This window comes from Hirundo rustica, chromosome 1, assembly GCF_015227805.2.
Source record: "Hirundo rustica isolate bHirRus1 chromosome 1, bHirRus1.pri.v3, whole genome shotgun sequence".
Classification (NCBI taxonomy): Eukaryota; Metazoa; Chordata; class Aves; order Passeriformes; family Hirundinidae; genus Hirundo; species Hirundo rustica.
In genome coordinates, this window is record NC_053450.1 from 111,714,304 (window position 1) to 111,734,905 (window position 20,602).

A 20,602-nucleotide genomic window follows, 5' to 3' on the forward strand; every position below is an offset into this window, starting at 1 on the left:
TAAATGGGAGGAATAGCACTGATAGGGTTGAATTCCCAGACCCAGAGATGTTGGGGAGAGAAGAAGGTCAATTACATAATCCAGCCCTTTACAGATTTGTTCTTCTTTCATACAGAATACTCTCATCTGCTTTATCAATCCCATTTGAAATTACTCTTTCACTGAGTCTCCTATTAAGCAATAATCACAGCTTGCTATTTTTGTCATTACTTAGCAGCTCTTCAAGTTGGCTCATTATTTCAGAAAGCTGGAATTTGCATATAGAAAGTCATCACTTCCATGAAAAGGCCATACTTAACAAGATATTCCTCAGAAATATGTGGCTACTGCAGTCTGTAGGGGTTTATCTGTTTCAGAGGGGTAAATAGTCAGGACTCATAAAGGAGTCAAGCGTGGAAATAAATGTATTGACTCCAGGAGCAAGTTGGCCTAGCAAAGATTGTTTGTATAATCAGCGAAGGGAGAGAGGGAGGGAATGAACGGACCAATAGATAATTTAAAATAAAGGCATTTTAAACTTCTTGGCGGCCGACAGCAAGCTGATGTTCATTGAAAGAGAGCTGAAACACGCTGCTTAGCACCGTGAGACTATGAGGCATTTTGTCTCTCCAGAAGATATCTATACTCCTTAACTGGCCGTTTGTCTTTACAGTGGAAAGAAAAGGATGTATGATGTCATTCAAGAGACCATTGAGCTCGATTTTCCACTTTTTGTTGCCAAGATCTTCAGCTATGTGGCAAATCCAGGACTGATCATACCTGCAATTCTGCTCATGGTGTAAGTTGTCCTTGCCATGTTACATTCCTGGCTTGGGGGAGAAGGTTGGAAAAAAAAAAATTCTGAGATATTAGTCATCCCAGAATACAGCTTCTGCTGAGATAACAGCATGGATTAGAGCAGACACAAGGTCCCTACCCCCCTTACCTTTGCATAACCCAATTTCCCAAAATTTAATTACCTGACCCAATTAAACACAACTTTGCGGATGAAATACATTGCTGACAGAGGCCTTGTAGATATCAAAGTTGTCACAGCTTACATATGAAAAATTTTCTGTAGCCAGCAGGAAATAAATGGACAGTCTCAGCCTGGTGCCTTTCAGAGAAGCAATTTCTGTCACAGCTGGTGGTATTTAGAGCACAGCCAAGATGGGGCATTTAAAAATTACATGTTCCAAAAATATGAAAAGTTATGAGTTTTGTTTGGGTTTGGGGGGGGGGGTGTTTACTTTTTCATTTTCCAAATAATACATTTGGTATTTGTTTTAGTGCCATTTGATCATTTCAGCTTTGAAATCAGATTTAGATCCTCAGCACCTTCAGCAGTACTAGGATTAGTTTTCCTTTTTTTTTTTTTCTTTTCCCAAGATATTTTTGGCACTGTTCTTGAGGTTTTCCAAAGCTATCAAAATGAGTAGGAGGGCTGTGGCCAAATTCTGTAGGCCGTTCCAAGCACTTCAGACTAATCAAAGGGAGGTGGGAGAGAGCTGGGGAGCCTGTGACATACAGAGCTTCCTGTTCTGACTCTTCTGGGGTATCCACACACACTGGAGATGAGCCTCTGGGCTGATCCAGTACAGCTGCCCTTGGACACTGTGATGCTTCACCCTTCATAGGTGCACGGAAGGTAATGACATTACATTATATCAAATACAAGTGCTATACCAAGTTTCTTATACAAACAACCTGAGAAAAGTCCCAATTAAACTGAAAATGACATGTCACCCCCTTACCTGCCTCAAACTATTTGCTCATTTTAACCTAAAAAGAATGATCAGGTACTGTAACTTGTGCAGGCAGATCCTACACCTGTACGAATCAGATCAGGTCTGCACAGGAGACAAGAAGTCTCACACCACATCCCTAGCATGACCAAGCATATTACAGAATTATAAACTCTGTTCCTGTGAGCTTCACAGCAGCACTGGCAGATGCCATTGCAAACACAAAACGAAGACTGCAGAACACCCAAAGAGGGCCATCTTTACAAAAGGGCTGCAGACCATGTTTCTGAGGCTTTGATGGAACCCTCAAAAAAGCTGATGGGAGACAGTAATACCTTTGAAAATAATGTGGGTTTTTTTTTTCCCAGTGACAACCTCCTGTCCTTTCCTGACAGCTGGGAAAAGCAACAGCACGAGTCAGTTTATTTGTTGAAGAGACACCTTTTATCACACCTTTCCAGTGTTGGCTACTCCCACGCCACAGACTTACATCAGTCCCTTTCTCCTTGAGAAACAGTTTTGTCTCCACTCCAATTACCCTCTGAGAACTGAGATACCTTATGTCCATGTTACCAAAAACATCCTCACTTTCCACCCAGATACACTGCCTGTATGGCCTGTATGTACTACATACTCGTGATTTCCAGCTGTTCAGCTCCCAAGAGAGTCACAGCCCTAAACAAGTGGCTTCCCCCATGCTGCCTGGACCTGTCAGACCTACGGACTCTTGGCAGTAGCTCTCACATGTCCTGAGAGCATTGGGTGTCTTGCAGAGGCACTGTTTGTTATCTACATACTCACCTTGCCTGTGATAATCCCAGACAAAATCACATTGACCAAATAAGATCGTTTCTTAGGGCTTTGGCCCTTTTCTCTTCTCCTTTTCAGTCAAGTGTCCAGTTTCCTGCCTTGTCACTGAATATCTTCAACTTCTGCTGAGGTGCTGACAGGCAGACAGGGTCAAGCTTGAGCTAATCCTTTTGATGAAGCCCCTCCAGTTTTCCAAGAGATTGAAACTGGGAAAATGCAAAAGCTTCATTTAGTTCTGATGAGCAGAGAGCCAGAAGATCTCAAAGCAGCAGGCAAGGCAACCTGCAATCCAGCCTAACTAAAAATAGCCTCTACAAAGAGCAACAGGAGGATCATAAACGGACAGTCTATTGATTTTGATTGCAGCCTCTGAAAAGAGGTGTTTTCCACTTCTGTGGACTTCTGTTAAGTAATTTTCTCTAGCCATGACAACCCCTTCTCTTTTATCCAGCTGCAATCCAATATGTATCTTCTATTTATTTCGGTTCTTAGCTCCTGGTTCCAGACAATGATGGGGTCCAGTGAGTGGCATGGGTGTCAAGCTTACTGTCCTGCTTTTAACTGCCCAAGAACAAGGGAAATAGGAAATACAGAGAAAGAAGAATGAAAGATACTGTGCGCACAGGCACATAATCCAGCCCCACTCAGGTTGAGAGTAGGTTTCAAGCTGTGGCCTGCAGAGCTTCCTGGCAGAAGACAGAAGCATTCTACTGTATCAAGAAGGGGTAAAAATTGTAATTCCTATGCAGGCTAGAAAAGGACAGTGACCCACACTCTCCCCAGAACTGGGGAAGCAATACATCAGAGAAGAGGGGTGCCAGGGTGTCATGGTTTAAACCCACATGGAAATTAGGTACTACCCAGCTACTTGTTCAACTTCTTCTCTCTCTCCCCAATCCCAGTGGAATGAGGAGGAGAATCAAAGAAAAACTTGTAAATTGAGATAAGAACAGTTTAATAATCAAAATCAAATATAGTAATAATGGTAAATGACAATAATAATAAAATGGGAAAAAACAAGTGACACACAATACAGTTACTCACCACCCACTGACTGATGCCAGAACCCCCTTCCCAAAACCAGATTGGCCCCTGTTAAAGGTAACTCCCCTGTTTATACACCAAGCATGACATTCTGTGGTGTGGAATTTCCCTTTGGTCAGTTCAGGTCACCTGTCCCACCTATGCCCCCTCCCAGTTTCTTTTGTGTACCTCCTCACTGGCAGAGCATGAGACAAAAACCAAGGTCCTTTCTCGACTTAGGATAAACAAGAATTAGCAAAACCAAAACATCAGTGTGTTATCAACACCATTCTTATTCACAGCCCTGATCACAAAGTAGTATTTTCTAGACAATGAGCTTGATAACATGGAAGAAATAAAACTATCACACCTTTACAAAGGAACAAAAAGAAAAAAATAGTTTCCAAGAGGATTTGCAGGACAGAGAGCCCCGATCACCAAGACTGAGTTTTGGGTCAGTGTTAGGCAAAAGGAAGCAAATGTGTTTCCTCTAGACAGACTCTTGTAAAAAGCCTTAAGAAAGGCAATCCTAAGCATTGCTTCCTGATCTTCCACCTGGAAACCCACATGCCAGTACATGGTGCCTTGCTGGGCTTAGGGTCAGGCACTCAGTTGATGTTTTAGTGCCACTTGATCATTTCAGCTCTGAAATGAGACTGGTTTGAGGTTGCTGAACATATGCAGGTTATGAATTACCAGGAAACCATTTTTCTTTCCCTACCTTTTTTTAAATCTTTTTATAAGAGAACTTTAAAATTCTCTTATAAAGTAATATTCTCTTATAAAGTAAAATTTACTTTAAAAAAAAAAAAAAAAAAAAAAAAAAAAAAAAACCAAAAAAAAAAAACCACTACAGCAGTGAACTGAATGGCTGGTATTTTTCCTGGGAATGGCATGGAGTCTCTGAGCAGATGATGGTTATAATTTAGAAAAATAAAGGCACTCCAAAAAACAGGGGGAGACTTTTTTTACTACCAAAATATTACTGGCTGGTGGGTGTCAGAGGTGGTGAGAGAGACCCAGATGCTTGGGCATGTTTTAGAGCACAGCCACCCTGTGTGCCAGAGGCTGGCAGCCAGCATGCCCTCTCCCATCCCTGCTTGCCTTTCGATTCCCTCCAGCTTGGCCCAGTTATCCCCTAGCTTTGGAGTGCCCTTTTTGGAGAAGACAGGATCAAAACAAAAGCCTCTGGCTCTGCTCCAACCTGGCTTCTGCTTGCCCTCAGCTCCTGTGTCTGTTCGCTCAGCCCCTGTCCAGGGCTACAGGATGCAAATGGTCCTGGAAAAGGGGGAAGGAGGATTGCTCCTTGACCACAGCTTTTCAGGAGAGCTGTCAAGGCCCTATTCTACCACTATTTCCCTGATTTCCCAGTTTTTTCTAAGGTTCCTGTGTTACCTGGTGGCAGCTTCATCACAAGGCTGGTGCCTAGTTTCCCCAAGGTTGGTGTAGAGGAAGGGGAGAGAGCCCAAGGCCAGCCAAGGTGGAGGCACGAGGGCAGGCTGGTCATTTTTCTTCTGTTTGAGCAGATCTGAGCTTCAGATGGGCTCAGCTTGTCTCAGCTAACCATGCCACAGGCAGCACAAATTTTTCCTAAACCTTGAACTTCTAAAAGAAGTTTGGAGACAGCTGGTGGGAAAATTCGCTATTAGAAGGTAAGCAAAAAAATTACATGTTTCCTCCTTGTGAAACTTTCTCTTTTCCCTGATCCTATCACTACGCCAACATGTTTTCTTTTCTAGCCTCACCATTTACTACCTGAATGCTGTGTCTAAAGCGTATCAGCGTGCCAATGCAGAGCTAAAGAAGAAAATGCAAATGGTAGGTACTGATCTGGCAAAACCACCTTTGAAATACCATGCACTTCAATTCTGATGTGTAGCATATGCTTTTAAATCACTTTTCACTTTGGTGACACAGGGAGATGACGTATATTATGCTTCTTCAGTCCCCTCTGATGGCATTTAATGTCTAGATGTAGAGAGTGGCCACATCCCATAATAGCCTGCCATTTCACACATCCGAACCACAGTTGGCTTTCCCATAAACTGTACTTTTCATTTAGAAAAGTAAGTTATCTCGAAGTCCAGACAATGCTTTGGTGTCTGAGATTTCCCAGGAACAATGATAAGCCCATGAAAGCCACAGCCATTTTACTGGCACAGGACAGGATCCAAGCCAAGGCAGCAGTGCCACATCAAGCAAAACATCACATAAAGCAGAGACTAGTGCAACATTAAAAGTGAGGATGTGAGCACTGAGAAATGGCACTCCATAAATTACATTCAAATGCTCAAATTCAGAATTAATCACTTGGCTTAGAGGAAGTGTCTTGGTGCAAAGGGCATCCTCAAGTACTGCAGGGGTTGAACATGTGCTACAGCAGGCTCCGATTTTGGGGCACTCTATTTCACGCTGCACAAACTGGCTGGGTTCGGCGCTAAAGGGATCACAAAGCAGGACTCAGCACTATCCAAAAGCACAGATTCCCTCTACCATCCAGAAGAAAATCTTTCACAGCCCTAAATGTAAGCAAGTAAAGCCAAAGACAGCCCTACATCTGTGTGCTGCCGTATCCTCTTCCTCTGGCACCCTCTCTCACAAGAGGCGCACATTTAAAACTAACCAATACACCACAGAGGGCAGATTGGTAGCTGCAGCAACACACAGATAGCCTGATAGCCCTAAACCATGTTACCAGCAAGTGCTTTACCCTAACAGGAGCAGAGCCACTGTTTTCCCGTCCTGCCTGGCATGCACTTTCTTTCCTGGAGACACTTGATCACCGGACCAGGATTCAGCACCTTGAACTTCACAAAGGGATTCATTCATACCAACAAACACTTATTCAGGCAAACACTTAGCCAGGCCACCATTTCCCAGATTACACCTGCAGTTTTTAACTAAAAAAAAAATGGTTTTTATTGATGCAGCAACGCGAAGAGGAGAAAAACAAGAGAAATAACAAAGCCAGTACCAACCCGATGCTGCAAGATCTGGAGGATTTACTTACACCAAGTACGAAGACTGAAAGTCCACCCAAACAAGCAGAAGGTAAAAATTACACAATCTCCCCACAATGCTTCTGAAAATGCTCATTTAGCCACCAAAGTGACTGGTGGGATTGAGAAACTGGAGGGATGCACCTTAGCAAGGGACTGGATGAGTATAATTAGCAGAGATTTTGTCCTGTCGCAGAAAACCACCTGCTAATGGACGCCCAGGAAGGGTACATTTTTAGACTGGATTAGATCTTACACAGGCTTGTCACAGTGGGAATTGTAGTCCAGAATTATGATTCACTTCCCACCTATTAACCATGCTGGTCATGAAACCAGCAATTTATTCAGGGAACTATGTTTAAGCTCAATGTTGTTTCAGGGCTGATGAGTTGAGTCAGACTTTTTTTTCCTGAATTGAACTTTTCATTGGAAAATTCATCATGAATGAGGCATAAACTTTTCACAGGATTAGGTTAAGTCTTAGGGTAAATAAATGCATGCTCTAAGCTCTGCTGTGGAGGTCCCTGGTGGGGCAGAAAGAACCAGAAGGAGGCATTAGCACCAGGATCCCGTTATTTTCAAAGAAAATACATCCTCCAGGCTCGATCTCAACCAGCCACTTCCTGACTGACAGAGCCTCCGGCTCTCATTTGTGAAAATCACTTGAAAGATTTTGATCTTACCCTGGTACAGGTGAGAAAAGCAGACTAGTGCCACCATAACCCCCTTGAATTCGATGGGCTGAGACAAACTGGAAGGTTCAGAGCAATCTAGTACAGATCCCCTCCAAAGCAGACTCAAGGCATTAATTTAAAGGGAAATAGTGCTGGCAGTGTTTTGAGCGCACTGAAAATAAAAACTAAAATCAGGAGCTACCACCCCACGCCTAGAAGTGTACCAGCATGGCTGGTAGGATTATCATGTCTCATGAATGCATCAGTAAAGAACCTGAAAGGAGGGGTAGGGCAGCAGAGACAGGTACTGGCTGTTGAGCTGGGGGGAAAACATTCTTATTGCTGGCTTCTTCACTCAGATGTTCAAACACAAATCCCCAGACACTCTGGTTATTGCACAGTGAAGAAACAGCAGCCACTGGGGAGAGGGCGAAAGGCGATGTTTGCTCCCAAGAAAATAACATTCATAATCTTTGCTCTAGACAAGAAAACAGAGTCTCCGAATGGAACCAGCCCTGTCAGGAAACCTGGCAGAGGAGAAGCCCTGGCTGGCAGCCCCATGGCCGGTGGGAGAGGAGCAGCATTCACCCCACCACCACGAGTGTTTGTGACACAGCCACGGACACTGGGCATTTGGGCTCCCTATCCTGGCCAGCCCAGGCCATGGGGGCCGCCCCTGGGACCCCTCCCTGGAAGAGGGAGAGGGCAGCCATGCTACCCACGGGCTGCTCGATAACCTCAGCAAAGTTCTATTTCAATGTCAGACAGTTCTCCTGTCTGATATTAAAATAGAGGTGCTGCATGAACTGTTGCAGTTTTGGTAGGAAATGATTACTGCATGCTGGACATCCACCCATGGTGCTCTGTATCTATCCAACATTCTCTAATACAGATTTATGTAGACACTTAGTAGTACTTCCTAGCTGTAACTCCCCAAAGACTGTGCTGATTTTGATCCCAAGGGAAATGGGAGGCAGTCAGGACAAAAATCACCCGTGACATTGCTGAACTGCTTCACACAGAACACAGCCCTGAGGCCACTAACAGCAGTGAATTTTCTCTGTGGAGCAAGTGCTTGCCAGTACTTTCAAAGGCTTCTTTAATTAATAAAAGTGGTGTGACTTTACCTGTCATTTAAACAGAAGTTTGTTGTGGTTTTTTCTGTTGTTCATCTGCCTGAAGAATTTAGTATTATAAAAAATTGAGTGTCCCTGCTCAGCCACAAAGCAGCTGCTACTAGGAGTAGAGGATTCCTAGCAGAGGGAACTTTGTCAGCTGCATTTTGTCACTTGTGATAGCCTTCCTACAGTCTACGTCCTCCAACCTTTCATCTTTTTGTTTCAATCTCATCACCACTTTCTCTAGGTTCCCACCCCACTCCTCTTTTCACAGCTTGTTAATAGCAGCTTGCACCATTATTTCAATCCCTGGATATGATTCCTAGTCTAGCAACACCACCCAGCACAACTGAGAGACTAACAGTGCCTCAGCACAGTTTCTGATTATAACCAGTTATAAATTCCTGGTGCAATTCAAGAACAGTATCCTCCAGATCTATGGGACTTCTCAGGACTCTGTGACAGGTCATCTCTGGGCTGACCTGCTCTCTTACACCTACAGTTTCTTCCTGTTGTTGACATAAACACACCCTGGCCAGCTTAGGTCTGGTGTTCACATGGGTGTTGCTCTTCATAAAAAAATGTCTATGAAAAATAAAAATCTTCAATAAAACTAAATATATATCCATAGATAGTAACACTTCTGCTAAAACTGGGATATTTGGATTTAAAAAGGCCCTCACTTTGAATTTTTTTTCTACTAAATTCCATAAATCTTGTGAAATGCTCTGTTCAGGACAAGAAACTCAGTAACTTATTTCTTCTCTATGTTTTGATAGAGGACAGAGCATTTGACCTTCAGCCTGGGTATGCCCACCTTTCAGGAGCTGGGAAAAGGAGTCCATTTAGGTCAGACATAAGGCAGACTGGGAAAAGAATTCAGTCTTTCAGTTTTAGTACAACAAAAAGTTTTAGACATCTGCTTTTTCATAGAAATTATGAGCTCCAATATTGTGCTGTGCTTATTTATAGATGGAGACCTAGCTTGTTTGTTGATGTCTGTGCTTTATAATAGAGACCAGAGCCCTAGAGAAGTACTTCCAGGAATCGCAAGCAAGAGACAAATAAAAGGAGACTTTGGAATTTCTTCAAAAATTAAATCATTGCATTTTGCTTTCAAATACAGAAAAGTCAATGGATTGTTTCTAGACATAAGTGTTCCTGGTGCACAACAAAGTCAGGTTGGCTGTACCCAGGACACTGCTGTCGTCAGGGTTGGTCATCCTCCCAGGGAGCTTCCACATGAGAAGCTGCTCATCAGCTTTATTTCCTGGGCTTGGAAGGACATTTCTCTGGTCTGGGTCCCGCAGATAAGGTCTTGTCTTGCCTCTTTACCGTGAGAGTTGGTGATGCAACATGGCTGTGGTGAGCTCTCTGCAGAGATACCCATTCACTGAACTGGAGAAAAACCAGACAAGAAAAGGCCTCTTCCAGGAGACATCCTTCCTTGGAGGTGTCCACATTGGTCAAAAAGTGCTGGGGGAAGGTGTTCCCAGCCTGCTAACCCAGAAGAATGTCACAGAAACAACACAGCGTCCTGATTTCAGCACAGCCTGTCTGCCCTGCAGATTCTGGTATCTTAGGGAGTGGCTGCATATCAAGGAAGAACACCCTCCATCTCTTCACTCCTCAGCTCACATTGAAACACAATTTGGAAAGGGGAGAATGTGGCTTCAGATCTCACTCGCCTCTGCTAGCAAACAGAAAGAGGCTGGAAGCGTGTGTGCATAGGCATGTCTGCACACATGCAAAGGCAACAAGAAGCATTATGAAGAAGCCATAAAGAACACCTGATAGGTTTTGAAAACCAGAGAAGCAGAGGCAGATTTAAGACGAGTGACTACTACAGGATTTGGATACTCTCTGAATCAGACTAGCAATAATATAGAGCATTCCAAAGCTCTGTGTCATCTCTGGAGCACACAACTGCCCATTAGCTAATTACTCGCTCAAGGCTTGTTTATCTCTAATTACAATACATTAGGTTCACCCATTGATCAATGTCTTTTGCAAGCTCAGAGACTCCAGGACACAAGGGCGATAGTATCAGCCAGACAAGTCCTGCAGACCAGTGGCAACTCTCTTCCCTGACTCCAATCCACAGTCAGAGCACAAGAGCTGTGAAAGGTATAAAAATGCTGACCCTCACTCTTCATATTGACTGAAATGATTATTTGTCTCTTGGAGTTTTGAGTCTATTCACCACTTATTCACATGCAACTGAATGTTAAACTCCACAAACTCGCTGGAATATTCAGTAGGTTTTGGTTTCATTCCTATTTTTCTATTGTTAGGATGAGCAAAATGCCCTTGTCTGAGCATTGATTTCCAAACTGCTAACATTTGCTGGAAGACACTATCCATCTCAATCTTCCTCCAGTGCTCAGCTTCAAGGAGAAAGAAAAAGAAAAGAGAAAAGTTCAGTGATGAGTACTGGGAACCTCCTAGTAACGTCCCTCACAGCCCACAGTTTGCATGCATAGATGACTGGAAGAGCCTTCTGCATTGCAAATTTTTCACATCTCGTACTGCCACTTGCTCAAATGCTGCAGCCAAGAGGTTTTGGTAAAAAAACAAGGAAATAATCAGGTTAATTATTTTATTATTCTTCTCATCAGAGGTTTGTTTTTGAACAGGCAGCTCTCATGGGCATCAGATTTTAGTTTGCATGGCCAGGCAGAGCATCTGCTCACTGTTACTAATGAACAGGAACCTCAGAGAAAAAAAAAAAATTAGAATTTTTTAAATTTTAAAATTTGCAGTTTTGCAAAACATGTGGCTAAGCATGAGCTGTGAAGGGGATAACAACGTGCACCCTTCTCTTTAAGGTCGAAAACGTAATTCAGACATTTCTATCATTATGTGCTCAGGTGTGTACAAGACAAGTTGCTTTCTGTACTCTTGATGAACAGAAAATAGCAGACACCATTAAGCAGGTTTGCTCTTAAACCCAGAAAAGAACGCCAAGAATACACTGATTTTGTATTTGGTACCAAGGCACCTTGGCTTCACCCAAGCAGAAAAATCTGCTTTTTGCTGCAGAAGGACAGCAAGTTCTTTTCAAAAGGGAACCTGGAAACACCTGAACTTGTATTTTCAGGTAGCTTTTATGAAGCCTTCCAGGGAGAGAAAGGGAAACAAGCACTGGATGCCACCACTACTGACAGCATTCTTTTTCCTGATAACCTCACATATTCTTAAACAAGCAGTCAAGATCATCTAGGGCTTTCATCCTCTTCTCCTATAGCTAACCCTGCACTGTGACAAAGCCATTTATCCCACATTCTAAACCTCCACAGAAATAGAATTGTCACCTTGCTTGAAAACGTGAACTGCAGAGGTCTTGTGTGTCATTCACCTCTGTTCTTCTTTGTAATCTTTCTCCGCTTATGGGCAGGGGAGAGAGTTTCCCCGTACAAACCGGAGCTCTGGGGATGGATTTTTAGTTTCTTTCAGGGTGCTGAGGAAGGTTTTCGGTTGCACATCTAAGCTAAAGAAACTTCAAACCTACAAAAAGGCTCCAGACACCACAAGAGCCATTGTAGTGACAAGGGCCACAAGCTGCACTGGCACCAGCACCAGTTTTTCAGACTTACCCTAAGAAACTTCCTCTGAAAAATCCAGGCAAGAAAGACAACTAAAAACCACTTCACAGAGAAAATCCCTGGTGATGGAGACTGAGATTTTATCTGTTTATCCTGTCCCATAAGCTTGAGGACCCCCACGTGTTCCTGTCTGGCTGGAAGGAGCTCTGCCAGTGCCAGCCTGGGAATGTTCACCTTCAAGGAACTGAGCAAAGGAGTCTGGTTAGGTCAGACATGAGGCAAATTTGAAAAGGAGTCTATTTTAAAGGTCTAACCCAAGAAAAACACTTAAGCATCTGTTTCCTCACAGGAATTAAGAGCTTAAATATTGTGTTGTCCTCATTTGTGGAGGCCTAGCTTTCTTTTCTTGATATCTTTGGCTTATAAAAGAGACCATAACCTTAAAAAATAACTCCCAGGAAACACTAGCAAGAAGCAGATGAAAAGAGACTTTGAATTTTCTACAAAAATCAGGTAGCTGAGTTTTGCTTTCAAATACAGAAAAGCCAAGGGGTCATTTCTAGAAACAGCTGCACCACTCAAAGGAGGACATTCACAGAGTGACACTGGCAGAAGCCCAGAGAGACAGGGCCCCTGCCGGTGTCAGGAGCACCAGAGCAGCTTCTATGCTGCTGAAGATGCACTAAGAATTCATGTAATGTCCAGTGGGCCCTTGCCTTGGTCCCAGAAGGCCGTGGGTACAGCAGGTCTCCCACCTTCCTGCACCCCAGCACGTTCAGAACCCTCTCTGCAATCACATATCAGTGCTTTTGCTGGCACCAAAGCAGGCCAGACAGGGACCTTTGAGCCTCACCCCACCACCTCTCTAAATCACATCCCTTCAAAGCAGAAATGTCCTGGTAAAAAGGAAAAAAAACCTGAGTGCTTGCCAAAAGACTTTAAATTCGTGATTCCCCCATTTTGATTCATATTGCACGCAATGTTATCAGTTCTCTTGCCTGACAGCCATGGGGATTTTTTTGCTCTCTGTCATGTTTTTTTTTGCCATTTGCCTGAGCCCTGAGGCAGCAGCTTGTCCTTTGGCAGGTGGCAGCCTGGCTTCATCTGCAGCTTTATCACTCCCAAATGCTCAGATTCGGTTTTCCCCCAAGGAAAAAAGTGACTCTGAAACCCCAGGATTTCTAGGTCCTGGCCCATTTCTCACACAATGTAGTCATCAGTGCTGAATCAGAACTCAGCCTTGTGTTTTAAATGGACTGTACCAACACAATGCTGTGCCGTGTCAAGTTAATGCAGGGAGGCTTGGCTTTGCTGTAACCACAGGACCCAACTCCCTGGGGTCCCCTTCCATTCAGTCATCTATAAACACAAAAAACCCAGTTGTGAGCATTGTCTTCAAATCTTATTTTGGTACCACATGGTGCTACCCAGAGAATACCCACATTCTCCATGACCTGAGCAAACAGAGGCCACCAAGCTCCCACATATCAGAAGACAGTCTGTGTATGCATGTATCCACACAGGCACTGAGATCAAGATGAGTAGATTTTTAAAATGTCTCAGAATTGATATTATTTTCTGCACCACTCCTCCATGACTGACAGCAAAACTAGAAAGCACTGAAGCACAGAGATTTCTCTGCATCTGGTGCTCCAAGCACACAGGTGGAGGGAGTAGAGCTGAGAGGCACCCAGGCATGGATGGACAGAGAGATGCCATTTCCCAGCAGGCAAGGGCTTTATGTGCATCAGCCTCAAACCTCCATGAAAAGACCCAATGGACAAAAGTCACTTGAAGGTGGCAGAGAAGCCAAGGGAAGGAGGGGGACAACAACTGAGAGTCTTCTCCACCTCCTGGGGACCAGACCCAGGCAGGAGAGCAACAGCGGGACATAAGAATCCCCAGTGCTGAACTCAGCTGTGCTCTCTGGAGATTCATGCCCAAAGTAATGAGAGTGGGATTTAGCATCCTTTAACCCAGCTCACAGAGCTGGGAGATCAGGAGGGTAGGAAATCCAAGAGCCCTACACCTGCCTTAGGGCCAGCATGGAGATAAGGGCACACTGCACCCACCACTGCTACGAAAGGCAGTGAAAAATCTTTGCAAGGAAACAGCTGCAGGATATAAAAGCAGCCGAGCTTCTCCATTCGGAATCGAGCAATGCTTGCAGAAGCTGCCAGTGTCATCCCTCTCCTGGCAATGTGGGAGGGAGAAAAAAATAACTTCAACTCTGTTGAAAATAAAATGAAAACAACCATAGCTGCACAGCACTGTTACCTGGAGTGCTTGAGGATAGACAAACCATCACAGTGATCAAGTGCACAGATCAGATTAGTAGGAGGTGGAACATTCTTTTAATGGCATTACTAACTCATTTTTCCAGGGAAGAGCAGCTGCAGAAATATTTCAAGCAACTGTGTCCTCCCCATTCCTCCATTCCCCTCCCTCAGAGCAAAGTTGTTTGGGGGAGCCAAGGCTTTTCTTACAAAAGCCTGCAGATCCAAACCTCCCTCAATTTAAGAAACATTTCACACATATGGGACTTCTGGGGTTTTTTTGGCTAGCAGCAGCAGTAAATAATTCAGTGCCTTGGCAGATATGTAGGATCTTCAAAATATGAAGGCTATTATCAGATTTATTTTAATAAGGTACCTGGAGGGCTCAAGGCCAGGAAGAGAAGGAAAAAAATCCCACCATAATAAAAACCATGCCTTCTTCATTAGCCAGAGCACTTTGCTACAGCAGCTTGGACAGAGCAGCACAAACACTGCCTGAACACCAACAGAGCTTCACTGCCACCACTGCAGCACCACTGCAGCTTACAGGTCCCTCAGCTCCACCTGCAGCTCCTGCAACATGGGAACAGCTCCAAGGCCAGGGCTGCAGGGCTTTTGCACAGGGCTCTGGCAAACTCAGCTTCTGCTCCTCAAGAAGCCCTGCAGTTTTTGGAGGAAAAGGCTGCAGAAGCATTTTGATACTGCAAATAGAACAAATGAGTCACTGGCAAGGTTTTCTTCACAAGCAGCTGCAGCTCTGCCTGTGGAACTCTCCACAGTTTCTGCTCAACTTTCCACACCTCTGTCATCATGCCCACAAAGGATGGGGTTATGCCACAGCAGCAGAGAGCCAACAGTGGGGAAACATCTGCTTTAGCAGTGCCTTGAGCATTGACCCATGGACAAAAGTAGTTCTCTTTTACAGAAGTGTTGGAAATCTGTTGTAACCCATCTCCAGGGAAAGCCCAGTGTCAGGCAGATGCCCTTTCAGCCCTTTGTCCTCCTCAGCACCTATCCAGTAGCACAGAGGGTAAGTAGCTTTTAAAGACCTTTAGCTGTCTCTGAGGAGCTGCACTAGTTCTGCTGCAACAAGACGAGTCACCACCTGGGTACACAAGAGCCACAAAGAACTGTATTTGAACTGTTTATCCACAAAACAGCCAAAACCATCACATTGTTGCGGATGAACCAGACATACACTGCTCACAGTACTCCTCCAACCCAAAGTCCAGGAGGAAAAGCAAATCTCCACCTAAAATAAAGGGTTTCCTCTTTCCTGCCACCACCAGACCTCAGATTCAGAGGAAAGAATATAGAAGGTAAGGCAGAACCTCTGAAAGTAACATTTGTTTAAACTATTTGTGAGACTACTGTTCCACCTGGACTTCTAGGTAAGAAGGGAGCCTCTGGGCAGTTTTGGGGGCTTCACAACACGCAGATACCTCCTAGACAATGTCCCTAAAATCTCATCTAACCAGGAAGATGTGCCAAGCACACGATTGCCATCGGGGTCCCTATAGTACCAGCAACATATTACCTGAGCAGCTACCACAAGTGCTGAGCTCATCCCAGCCTAGGAGAGCAAAGAGCGAGCTGCTCTGTGCCTGATGCCCACCCTGCTCCCCTCTGGCTCACACGGCCCCATGAGAGGCACTCTGTGCTCACCTCCGTATTTTGTGTTGCAGTTATCTTAAGAGCAGAAGAGCAGTGCCTACCAAATGGACAGTAGAAGGGAAAATCAATCCACTATTCTTGTAATGACAGAAGATTTAAAATAAAATTTAAAGAAATGCAGAAGCTTGACACTTACCTTAACAGAGCCAGCTCCATCCCGGAGATCCCAGGGGAGTAGAGACAGCACAGGCCACAGAAGAATGGCTTCACTCATCCCACATGGGGACCACGTAGAGTTGATAACTTGGCGTATTTTAAATCACGAGTCTCAGATTTGACACTTTAATGAAGTACCTTGTTCTATATTCAAGGTATGGTTTGAGAAATCCCAGTTCTCATTTTGAAGCAATAAACACAAACATGTAGCTTTCACAAAACAAACAGAAAAATTTAAAATGAGCACGGGCAGCACAGGAGTCAAGGAAAAATCCAAGACAGGCTTAAGGAAAACAATTATGACTCAAAATTTATCTCAAAACTTTTCAAAGGGCTGAACCCTTGAAATCAGAAAAACTAGTTGCTGGACTTTTCAGCCCTCCTGAAAGAGCTGATGAAAAACCACTGCCTGCTTACAGCACACAGACAAAGTGGGTTTGCCTCATAAAGCCAAGAAGAAAAGCCAACAGCACATTCACTCCTACTCCACACCAGTCCTTGTGAGAAAATGGTAGGAGACACTTCAGCCCATGGCACCTGGGGCTCATAAAACTTTACCCAGCTGGGAGCAGGAATGAGGGTTAAAGGAGCCCTCGGAAAAGATGCTGCAAAGAGGGAAGTGGTGGTGCCTTTTCTTAAAATCTTTCCTTTCAATTTAGAGCCTCTAACAGTAAAATAACAAATGAGGGAAAATGGTTCACACCTGATTCCCTTTCTGCATGTGCTACTTAATTTTTTCATATATAAATGAAGCCACCAGGTGCAGTGAATTTTATACCTGAGAGCTTTGGGAGTATTAGGGAAAAGACAAGCCATTCTAGAAAATGCTGGAAGCAATAAGCCAAACAGAAAAGAGGAGTTAGAAAGTTTCCAACATGGAGTTTCTTGAGCTAGGAGCACTCGCAGCCACACTTGCTCCCTTAGGGAAAGTAAAATCAAGACCAAGGTTTGCATCTGAGCACGGAGACAACAAGTTTAACACTCAGACACTTACAGAAAAATAGCAGGGTTTTGCTCGTTTGGGGGTTTTTTTAGGTATCTTATGGTCTCGGTGACACGGCACCATTCTGATACAGGGAATTCAAAAAGCCAGGTGAGGGCAGGGCAGCTTTGTACCTTCCCTCCTCGGGTGTCTGCTCTGTCCAGCCCTAGAACCGGGAACCAAGCAGGAACCACAGCCCCATCTACTGGACACTGGGAAGCGATCCCCACGCTCGTACTCGGCAGTCGCGCAAGGCACCACCACCCCCTCCTGTCACCTGCCAGGTGGGAGCGATGCCGGGGTGTTAGCCTGCTCCCGGAGGTGTCTGTGTGGAAAAGGCTGGTAGGGCCGTCCTGACCTTGTTCAGACCATCTCCTTCACTCTGAGCATCCCCTGGGCTCTCAGGAGGTAAGGCGGCAAACACTTTGGAACCAGTTCCTTGGGCAATGCTAACAAATTCAGCATTCCAGGTGAGAACTTGAGCTTCACAGCAGCTTTCCAGTCTCTACGGCTGCACCCTGGCATGCCCAGCTGCAGCACAGAAAGGAGCAGTGCCAGCATGCCCTGGTATGGCAAAAGCTTGTCCCAGGCTTTGGCACAACTGTCCCCCGTGGCAGAGCAGCTCTTGAGTTTTGAGCTGTGCCACATATCATGCTGAGCTGCTTGATTTGCAAAACCCTAAACCTGACCCATGAATGTGGTGGGAGGGAGTACAGTCCCACTGAGCAGCCAAAATGTTTCAGTCCTCAGCATCCAGCTCTAGCCCATGCAATAGATGCTGTTCCTCCCTTCTGAGCTGCTAAAACCCAAGCCCCATACTAAGGGTAGTGGGCACAGGCACTTGGGGTACCGCTTGACCTGCCCAAAAGTCACCAGCAAGACTGTACCAAAATGAAGAGTGAGCTGTGTGACTCAAACCCAGGAACCCTTCTGCCTGCATGTGGTGCTACGGCATTTAGCAGGAAGAGAAAGAATTTTTACTAAAGCAGGTTCCTCTGGCCTTCAAGGCATGGTTAGGGAGCCGTAATTTAAAAGTATGCATCCTGCATCCCTTCAGAATTTATTTTATTCATGCTTGAACAGAACTAATAAAGGCAATCTTGTAGACAGTGAAAGCAAACACTGACAGAAATATGTAGGACTCTGTCACATGAGAAGACATACCATGTAAACTCCAGTCTTTATTAATACTTTATGAACTGAGGGTTTAAGCAGAAGTCCAGAAAAAACATGTTCTTTCAGCTAGAGATATCAAAAAGGTATCTTCATCTTCATATGTAGTTTTGTTCATCGGTGACTACTGAGTGTATAAACAAACAATGTATAAATGAAAATGACATGCTTCCAAAATTGGACAGCAGAAAAATGGCAGTGAGTATTCAAAATCACAAGTATTAAAAAACCAAATAATAACAGGTTCAGAAATCAGTGCTCCATAAAGCAATAAATTTAGAAAATCAGTGTTATCATGTAGCAAGACTGCACCCATGCATGCCAAGGTGTTTATCACAGTCTGCCTCTTTGCAGGGCTGATGATCAAGGATGCTCTTCATTCCCAGTGCTACACACAACTGTAACACTGTTCCACCTTTACCTGTCATACAGACTCGATGCAGATCAGGTTTTCACCATCTCTGAGGCTTTGTGGTTTTCACAAGCTTTAGGCTGCAAGGACTGGGAGGTGGTAGTGCCAAGCACTGGCTAGAGGAAAGAAACTGCCTGAAATGCTGGCTGATGTCACTTTGGGAGCTGCAGGGCAGTGGGGACAAGCTCTAGCAACACCTTGGTCATACAGCAATAATGACATAAATCTGAAAATTTTTTTTTCTCCCTCTTCCAGGACACATATTCAAGACACCAGGCTTCATCTGTCCTAAGGTACAAGATATACAGCTTTGGAGAGTGCTGCATTCATGACAACTGCAGATTTACCACACGCTTTACTCCATGTAGAGTTTGTCTGCATCAAGATGCTAGTAATCCAAGAAAAAAAAAATTGTGTTACAAGATCCACTCCAACTGCATGCTCACAATCCTGGTTGGGAAGGAAGCCTCCTAAGAGGAGCAGTGCAGTGAATTCATCACACACACCTCAGTTTCCTTTGCATGCTTACTTGTATGGTGCACTAATTTCAATAAACAGGCTCACAATATGAGCATACCATTCTCCTGAAAGTCAGCATCAAACTTCCTATAGTCATTTTCAGTTTCACAAAGCAAAACAGACTATAGATGCCAAGAGTGGAACATTTCTGCAGCCTGGATTTAAGCAGAGAGATTAATCTCTTCAGCTGTGCATAAAACCCTCTGCTTCCTGCAAAAGAAAAACCTTGGTGTAATCTGACAATACGTGGATACTAAAAATATCACAATTATTTGGGCAAAGAAGTGACTGGAGAGAAAAAGGAACATCTGTAAATGGTGGCATATAAATTAGGGAGGGAACTGGAAAGCCTGCATGTATGAGACACATTCATGGATCACAGAGCAGCATACTGGCAAGGACTGCAACAGCTCACTTGTCCAGAGTTCTATGATGCCCAACAACCCCAGGCAGCTTCTGTTGAGACCGATTCAGGAAGAAGGCTACCCTAAGAAGCTCACCTAGTTCCATTCAACTCAGTTCCATCAACCCACAATAAATATAAAGAGAAGGTCACAGAGAAAGTAAATGCTTCCATGGCCTTCAGTGGAAATTGCCACTATACAGAGATCTCTGCCTAAGCCATTTTTGGTCAAACCAGATTGATCTGGAACAGTTAAAAGTTCTTGGATGTTCTTATTCAACAGCAACACTTGCCAAAAAAAAAAAAAAAAAAAAAAAAAAAAGGCAATACTGAACAAGCCAGGGTCTCAAGGATTTGCTCCTAGCTCCTCTCCCTATTCTTCTACACTGCCTCAATAGATTACCTCTGCCAGGTTGCTACGTCTCCGCTGCTGTCTCCACTCCACTGTGCTATTTTTCCTACCCTGTGCCTCTGGCATGTTGAGAATCATAGCCTTCCTGCAACGAGTCCTCTGCTGTCACAGCCAAGCCTGCCTCCTCTTCCAAAAGGCTGCTATTCATCCCCTCTGCAGTGCTGCAGGCAAACGAGCTCTCCCACTCTACCCACTACCCCAGCAAGGTGATCCTGAACCCACATGCAGAGATCTGTCTCCTTACTGGGCTGTGCAGATGCACCTGACACTGCCAGCCCTTGGCTTGAAGAATGGCAACTCTGAAAGTCGAAGTGAAACTTTAGGAAATACTTAAATGAAAACAACCACATTCCAGTAACAAGCCAGGAACATTTCAGCAGCAAGAACTCAAAATCAGTTGATTTAAAACAGCACCATCACCCCCACAGGAGCTGATGACTTCTACATACTCATTAACAGGAACACACTCGCATGAAAGAAGTTACACAATGGATAAAGAAAAGGAATAGTGCAACAGTAACTGCAGAGATTCCACGTACCCAGACCGTGCTATGAGTTTGGAAATTTTTCATGAGGCAGAGTGAAAACAAAGTCCAAACCAACAAATCTTTTGGGTCAATCTCAGATCTGGGGAGTCAATCAGCAGGTGGAGTACAGGCTGTCCTTAATCCAGCTACAATGCCCATACATAGTCCCAAAATG

General features: G+C 44.4%; 1 protein-coding gene across 1 annotated transcript in view; it reads left to right on the plus strand.

The window, feature by feature from the left end:
- The window catches only part of TMC2 (transmembrane channel like 2), a 30,874-nt gene extending 22,908 nt beyond the window's left edge, over positions 1–7,966 (plus strand). The window contains exons 17-20 of the mRNA XM_040067824.1: positions 653–778; positions 5,297–5,375; positions 6,488–6,608; positions 7,713–7,966. Coding sequence (XP_039923758.1) covers positions 653–778; positions 5,297–5,375; positions 6,488–6,608; positions 7,713–7,966 — 580 coding nt within the window. The remainder of the gene's footprint in view (positions 1–652; positions 779–5,296; positions 5,376–6,487; positions 6,609–7,712) is intronic.
- The last annotated feature ends 12,636 nt before the right edge of the window (positions 7,967–20,602 follow it).